The 7,611-nt window shown below is 33.7% G+C and overlaps 1 protein-coding gene across 1 annotated transcript; it reads right to left on the bottom strand.

Annotated features, from left to right (window-relative positions):
• Positions 1-945: 945 nt before the first annotated feature.
• Positions 946-6,777, bottom strand: LOC120269626 (protein RKD5). Its single transcript, XM_039276875.1, has 5 exons — positions 6,661-6,777; positions 6,302-6,575; positions 4,429-4,661; positions 3,596-3,816; positions 946-1,393 (listed from the first exon to the last, which is right to left on the bottom strand). The coding sequence occupies exons 1-5, from the start codon at positions 6,737-6,739 to the stop codon at positions 1,175-1,177; spliced, it is 1,026 nt and encodes a 341-aa protein (XP_039132809.1). The 5' UTR covers positions 6,740-6,777; the 3' UTR covers positions 946-1,174.
• Positions 6,778-7,611: the final 834 nt, after the last annotated feature.

Raw genomic sequence — 7,611 nt, 5'->3', positions numbered from 1 at the left:
GTAACTTTTCATATAGGCGAACAACAAAAACCTTTATCTCCTCATCCTCCAGCCAAAACCCACGTTTCAAAGGTTTTGACAAGTCAAGCTCTAAACAAACCCTAACAAAGTGGGCTCTTGACATGAATTTAGTACATTTGTCCACCTTAAGAAGTTTCCTAATCAGTTTAGTAATGACTTCAGATATTTACCATCCTAAAAATCCACTGGTAAATTATGCAATTGCATCCAAATTGCCGCCCTAGAAAGCTTTGTGAAAGCAGGTTCAAAGCAAGTCATGCTTGTGCAACAAGTTAATGGTGAAGCTACTCTACGCTCTTCGAGCTTATGAGCTTACGGGTGGTTATCTCTTTTGTGCTTAGCATTGCCTTTCTTGCCTCCCCCGCTTTGCCCATGGCTAGTGGAGATGGAGGAACGGAGGAAAGGGTGTCTTAGGCCGCAGTTGGGCCTCACACCAATTGCGGCCTCAGCTGCTGGTGATAAGATGTAGAGGCCAGACCCACCAACTGCGTCCTCAGCTGCTGGTGCTAAGATGTAGAGGCCAGACCCACCTTTTCTTACTCACGGGGAAGCTTTGGAGAAGCTTAAAGCTGCAATTTTTGACTTCATAAGGGTGAATGTGGATTCTATGTCCAGAGTGGAGGCCCACTTTGAAAATGCACTCTATAGGAAATTTTTTGGTCGAGCTCCATCGTTGGAGGTGGTTAAAGAACACCCTCCTAAGCAAACGGAAGGTCTCGGGAGATATTCAGATTTCTGACCTCCTAAATGGATATTTCCTCATCAGATATGACTCCAAATAGATTTGGTCCAAGATTTAACAAGAGGAGAAGAATTGGGGTTCTTACCATCCCCACCCACAATGGCAAGTGGGGAAGAAGCAAAAGTTGTCAAAGCAGCCAGGCGGAAGTTACTAGATGAAAGTTCACGAACGGACATACCTCAAAAATAAAAAGTAAAAAGAAAGGATCGCTTATTGGGAACTGATCTCAGATTCCCACTGTCGAAAGAGTTTGGATACACCATTTATCCATTTACAACTAAGCTATATTGTTCTATAAAGAATTACAATGTTCAGCTAAGAAGCATCATCAAACGCACCTAAGCATCAACTAAGCCATTACTACTTATCTCAAGCAATACGAGAAACAAGGAAAAAGTACATAATATGTTTCTAACATCTCAAATGCTTGTCATCTGATTTCTTGCTTTGAGCTTTGGCTCTATGCCTTCTCTTGAAAACATCTTGACGGAACAGCTTAGTCTCCCTTTGTAATTCCATGAAGGGTGTTGTTTCAATGCACTTCTTTTCACTCTCTAGCATTTGTTTCCTCCTTGCTGCAGCTTTAGCTCCAGCGGCTTTGTTCTCTAGCTCTTGTCGAGTGACCTCCTCCTGCAGAAAACATTTTACTTGGGAAATATTAAAAACAGTTCTTCAAGGTAATTATTTGAGTCATTATCATTATCACGACAAAGTTGCTCTTAACAAAAGATCGATTGCTCAAATACTATTATGTTACTGTATCCTACTTTGTACCCAAATAATTGATAGGCCCGTGCAGATTAAAAACTTTAGATAGATGTATTCACCGGAAAAAAATAAGAGATTAGACATTAATTACTAATTAAAAAATTTCCAGTGAAACAATTTTTCAATTGCTAAAATAAATCAAAATAAACATTTCTCATCGCTATGTTTTGATGCAAGCAAACAAAATGTATACAAGAACCATTTTTGTCCCACTGAAGTATTGAAGCCCATCAGGGTGCTCGCCAATGTCATGTTTAATTCTAAGCATATTTAATATCATATGGATTACATCAATGTAACTGATATCCAAGCATCTGGCATAATTTGTCTCATATATATGCATCTAGAATTAAGGCATTCAGTTTGCCTTGGTTAGCATCTTCTGAATGAAAAATATAGTACGAAGTTTCAATAATTAAAAAAAAAATATTGCTCAAAAATTTATTTTAATAATAATCATATCAGTAGTTCAATAACTTATCGATGAGTTGCTACAACACAATATCTCCAAGAAATAGGTTATGAGTTCAACAGAGTAATCCTGCTAGTGATAAATAATAGATGATGCTTGCATACATTTCTCCTGATAAAAATTATGGTCAATGTAAATACATTAAAATTTTCGTGTTTGTTAGAACTGCGCATAAAATTTCCACATAAAAGTTTCAAACTATTTATTTCCAAAGTTAACCTACATCACTGTCCTATCAATGTGAAAATAATAGCAACAATTTAATATTTCACAATGTAAATTTAAGAGAGTTATTAAGTGCAAGTTTAGAGTTAGACCCCTTATGAGTGTTTAAAAAATGATCACAAACAAAAAGTAAAAATTAACCACTTGTAGGATGGAAGAAATGCTGTCAATCTCTACCATTTGCAAAGCAAATGATACTTTATTTCTGACAACTTTCAGCTTCATCTCTTCTACTGTCAAACTCTTCATGAATTTGCAAACAAATTTGAAGGTTTCCAGCTGACGACATCACTCACATATTGAATGTTATTGGAAGAGTATAGCGGATGTTGCATGAGAAAGAGAGAACCTTCAAAAGAGGAAACATTTTGAAAAGCACACAGACAAATGAACTGTTGGATATATCACCAAAACGGAGATCAAGAGTGATATTTCCATCGAGGTTATCCGTCCATATTAATTAATTTTATCCATCCATATTAATTAATTTTATCATATGCCTTTATTCCTTAATGACACACTAGGCTTCAGACTACATTCTATGTTCTAGAAGGAATCTATTTGGAATCAGTACAAACATACTGAAGAATGTACCTCTGAAATTTTTGACACAACCTTTTAAAAGAATTATAATAATTTGGGTCAAAACATGATCAATACAGTTGATATGTACCAAAAAAGAATTACATTTTTGAGTCCTCAATCTCCAAATTCCCTAGAAATATACAAAATGAAGAGTTTGATGATGAAAATCAAAGACAAACCCTCAATGCAATTCTTTCACTCTACAATCATATCTTTGCCTAAAAGGAATTTAATGTTGCTGTGCAGGAGCAACCCCTAACTAACTTGCAAGAATTATAATTTTGATGCCTATAAGAAAGTGATTTTGAAGAGAAACACAAAACAAATCTAGGCAGTAAAGAACCTCATATTATTCTCACAGTCAAGAAATTAACCATAATAAATTGAGCTTCACATTTCTAAAACTTGTTGATTATATCAACATGTTGACATTGAAAAAGATGGTCACAAAGGTGGAGATCTTGTAAGGCAAGGTTCTATGAGAGAGAAAAGTCCTTTAAATGCTACTGATTCAAAAGAAGAATATCAAAAAGGAACTTAATCATCAGTCCGAATTTTAGCACAACTTCAAATTTAGTTCCTTGTTTAAAAAACCTTGGCTTATGGGCAACAATGTGGGAAAATTAATCACCATAAACCTGGTTTCCAACCTTCAATTGGCGTAAGAGACTTTAGCAGATGAAGTTTCTTGGTTAGTATTGAAGAATAAATTTCACATTTTCAGTGAGTAATTACACCAAGGTTGCAGTAGACAGAGAAGAATGAAATGAGGCTGTGATTACCTGGACACTATGAATGAGTGTGTCAAGTGACTTTATTTTACGATGAGGCCAACGAAGTATACCATATTCCCTGCATTTCCTCTTTAACACAGTAAGTCCAACTTTCAACTTTTTAGAAGCTTCTGCGATCGGAAGATTAAAGTACTTCTCTAGGTCTCGCAAAGCAATGCTTGCCACATGTTCCGTTGCAGCTCGTTTCTTTTTTATAGATACGCTAGTCTCTGCAATTATTAATTCATATTATCAGGAAGCTGATGGTATTGAATGAACTGCACAAAATTGTATATCACTCACTTGATGTTGATGACAAAAATGATACAAGAAAAATTCCAAGTTCCTTAGCATTTAAATGATTCAAAATAAATTTACTAGTTAATCAAGCAATTAGTACGTGTTAATTTGTAGGTTTTGAACTAGGATTTCTTGCTAAAAGATCCAGTTGGCATTCTCTCAAATTATTTGACCAGTAAACATAATAAATTCAAATCAAGCTTAAAAACTAAGGAACTTTTCAGTAAAACTCGAAAAGTGTAGTTACTTTACACACACACACACACACAAAAAGCTAGAACCGAATGATATTTCTAAATAGATTATATATATTTGCACATGAAGAACTATTTATCACTTAGCAACACACAAAAGTGAAAATTTATGACTACTTTTGCACAAAGTTTTATCTAATATTAATGGATCATGATTCTATCTTCTTCTTAATAACACTGGAGCTTTATAATTCCTAGGTTTATCCTATCAAAATTGAGAAGAAAATATGAAGAAAAAGGAAAAGAGAAAATGTAATTCATTTATTGAATTTCATGTACAAATCTAACCTGGTAAATTTATGCCATTTTCTTTATCTTTCGATAATTGTTGCATGACACTGAAACAAGAATGAGATATAGGGTCTTGATGATGTCTACGAGAGTTGGCTATGACAACATTTTCATCTGTAAATGTTCTCTCTAGAATAGAAGAACCCGATATTTGTGTTTGCAGTCCTCTCAACTGGAAAACCTTATTTAGATCACTAGCAAGAGATTGCACAGACTTCAACCTTGGGTTTCTGATATTCACAAAGATGAAAATGTGTCAATTAATGAAAAGTACTTTTTCCATTTGTAGGAATAATAAAAACAGTTGATTGCCAAGCATATGATATCGCTATACAAAAGATCTTATGTCATCATCTTACTTGCCATTCTATCCCCTACACAATTCATTCATGAAACTAAGACTTTTTATACTCATCAATGGAAGATATGAAGACAAATGAATGAAGATAGCCGTGCCCATGTCATAAAACATTTTATGGAAAACAAGCTACTGGAATGAGTGCAATGAACACAAGCAACACTTTTGAGATGATCATAAAATAAAAAAGATATTAAGAATTAACAAGAAGAAGCATCACATGAGGTATCTGCTAGGAAAAAAAAATAACAATGAGCACAAAGAAAGTAATGCCAGATGTTCCCAATTGCCCGTCAATCTTATCAAAGTTCTAAAAAATATAACTTCTTTTTTAATTGATATCCTCTTTATTCCTAGATAAATTTCCAAATTGCACCCCGAATGGTTAAAGAAAATTCGCTATAATGTATTCAAACAAGTGCAAACAATTTGAAGAGATGGCATTGCTTAATTAGTACATTAGACATAAAAGGAGTTGATGAATAAAAAATTACCTAACTGTGATTTGCCTGCCATGTGACTTAAAAAATTCACCTTAAGAAGCAACTACAAAGTTGAGGAAGAAAATGAGATGATGATAAAGTTGATTGAAAATTCTAATGGCACTATATTACACGAATTAAGAACGCATTTCCTAAAAATAACTAAAGTTAAAGTAAGAAACGACAAATGTGGAAGAAGCAATTTGTGAAAAATAATTTTACACTGGTAGTGTTAAAGTGATTGTCAAATTATTATTTTAAATTTTAATTTTGTACTTTCATCATCATATTTGACTGGGGTCACATTTTCGACAATCCTTCAAGTCAACGGTGAGACAGGTATGTTAGTGATGATCTATGGAGGCACAATGGCACATGGCAGTATTTACTTAAGAGGAATAAACACATGACTTTCCTATCTTTGACTTCACATTATGAGGATAAATATCACACAAATCAAGCAGTGAGCCAAAATGGAAAAACATAAATAAATAAAACTCAAAATATTAAAAATTTCATAAGTTAAAATTCCTCAACCCAAAAACTAAAATAGTAAAGGTGTAACTCTTTAGAAGATTGCAACCCAATAACAAGCATAGGAATGAAACTTGAGTTCCCACTTAAATGAACAACTAATTATCCAAATAATTCAATTTCAACAGAAGGAAAGCCAATATACATAGCAAAGTACTTGATAACCCAACCAAATTCTTGCAATATAAAGATACATCTTTCCAATTGCTTCCAATTCTAAAACATGAATACTAAAGTGATAATTCACCAAATTAGAATTCTCCAGCCACATTTTAGAAGATTACAATCCCACATAACACATTCACAGAATGAATTTTGAGTTCCCAAACAATTACCAACTAATTAATAACCTTAAGAATTCCGTTCCAATAGAAACAAAACTAAATAAACACATCTTCCAAATTTGCCTCAAATTCAAATTCAATAATATTTCAAAACAAAAGCAACAAACAAAGGAAAACAGTTAAACAAGGCGTAACACAAAAGCACAAATTACCTTGAAAAGCAGAGAATTGGAGGAATTGGGGAGGAGGTTGATGGTTTAGCAGCGTCAAAAGCAAGTATGCAAAGCCATAGGCCAACAGCCTCCCCTTCTTGGTGCCTCCACTTCGTGATATCAGCCGTTGATCCAGGCAAAAGCTGGTGGCCAAAGGAAGGAGTGTGAATCTCGAGGCACGAAGTCGGTGAAAAGAGGAACTCCCTCTCCACCCGCCTCTCCTCCTCCCCAACCTCCGTGCAAACTTTGTACACATGAACACTCCTGATCAACTCTACTTATTCAAGAAAAAGTGAACCTTGGGTTATTGCTATCTTGATGCATCAAATTTGAGAGAACGATAAATAGATAGACAATACCTTGGTTGAGGTTGTTCTTGAAAACAAAGAGAGCAGAGAGGAGTCGACAATGAAGAGGGGGTTGAATGGGAGAAGTCATGTTTGGTTGGGTAGATTCCAGGATTAATTGTTGGAATGAGAAATTTGATTGCTTTAAAACTGTATAAAGTGGGTCTTTCTTGCATGTAAGAAATGTGTGATAAGGTGCAGATAATGACAAGAATGGTTAGTTGAGGCCATCAATTTTTTTTGTCCATTTTAAACTAGTGTTTAATATTCTCAACTCTTTTCCTTTTTCAGGAAGTCTATGCCAAATTTGCATTTACTTTTATAAAATTTTGAAACAATGTCTGTATTATATAGATTTATAAAAATTTATAAGTATTTAAGTATTGGTTTGGTATTTTATTTGTTTCTCCATATTTATTTGTGCACATCTAATCAATTTTTTTAAAACATTATCTTATTACCATTTCACTTGTTTATGAATTTTTACATGAATAATAACTTAGAGCATGACAATTGAAAATTCATTTTTTAACTGATAAGTTTAAATTAATATTTTGAAGTGTGGGGTCTTTTATTATCAACCACCCATTAATTAGAGTTGATCTGGCAAAAATAAGTGGATAATAAATCAAATTTTAGTTACTTTATATTTTAGGTGATTGTGGCCCCATGACTTCCATTAGAGGCAATTTTCTAATATTAATTACCCCAAACTTTATGGTGAGAGCCTCCGATTAAAAAACAAGCGTTAATGATAAATAATTGGACAAACATAAAATTAATTTTTATTGACTTCAAACAACATATGAGTACATGAAAATGAGTAAAAAAAATACTAAAACTATGAGTTCTACATTTACTCAATAATGATTTCCAATTTTTTATATTCGCATGATTTGGCTAGTGCTCTTGACTCCGTCATGAAAAGCATGGTGTAATAGACCCTTCTTTTGTTGATCTCAA

Source organism: Dioscorea cayenensis, chromosome 2 (assembly GCF_009730915.1).
Source record: "Dioscorea cayenensis subsp. rotundata cultivar TDr96_F1 chromosome 2, TDr96_F1_v2_PseudoChromosome.rev07_lg8_w22 25.fasta, whole genome shotgun sequence".
NCBI lineage: Eukaryota > Viridiplantae > Streptophyta > Magnoliopsida > Dioscoreales > Dioscoreaceae > Dioscorea > Dioscorea cayenensis.
Note: the sequence above shows the minus strand (reverse complement) of the source record. Positions and strands in the feature narration are given on the sequence as shown.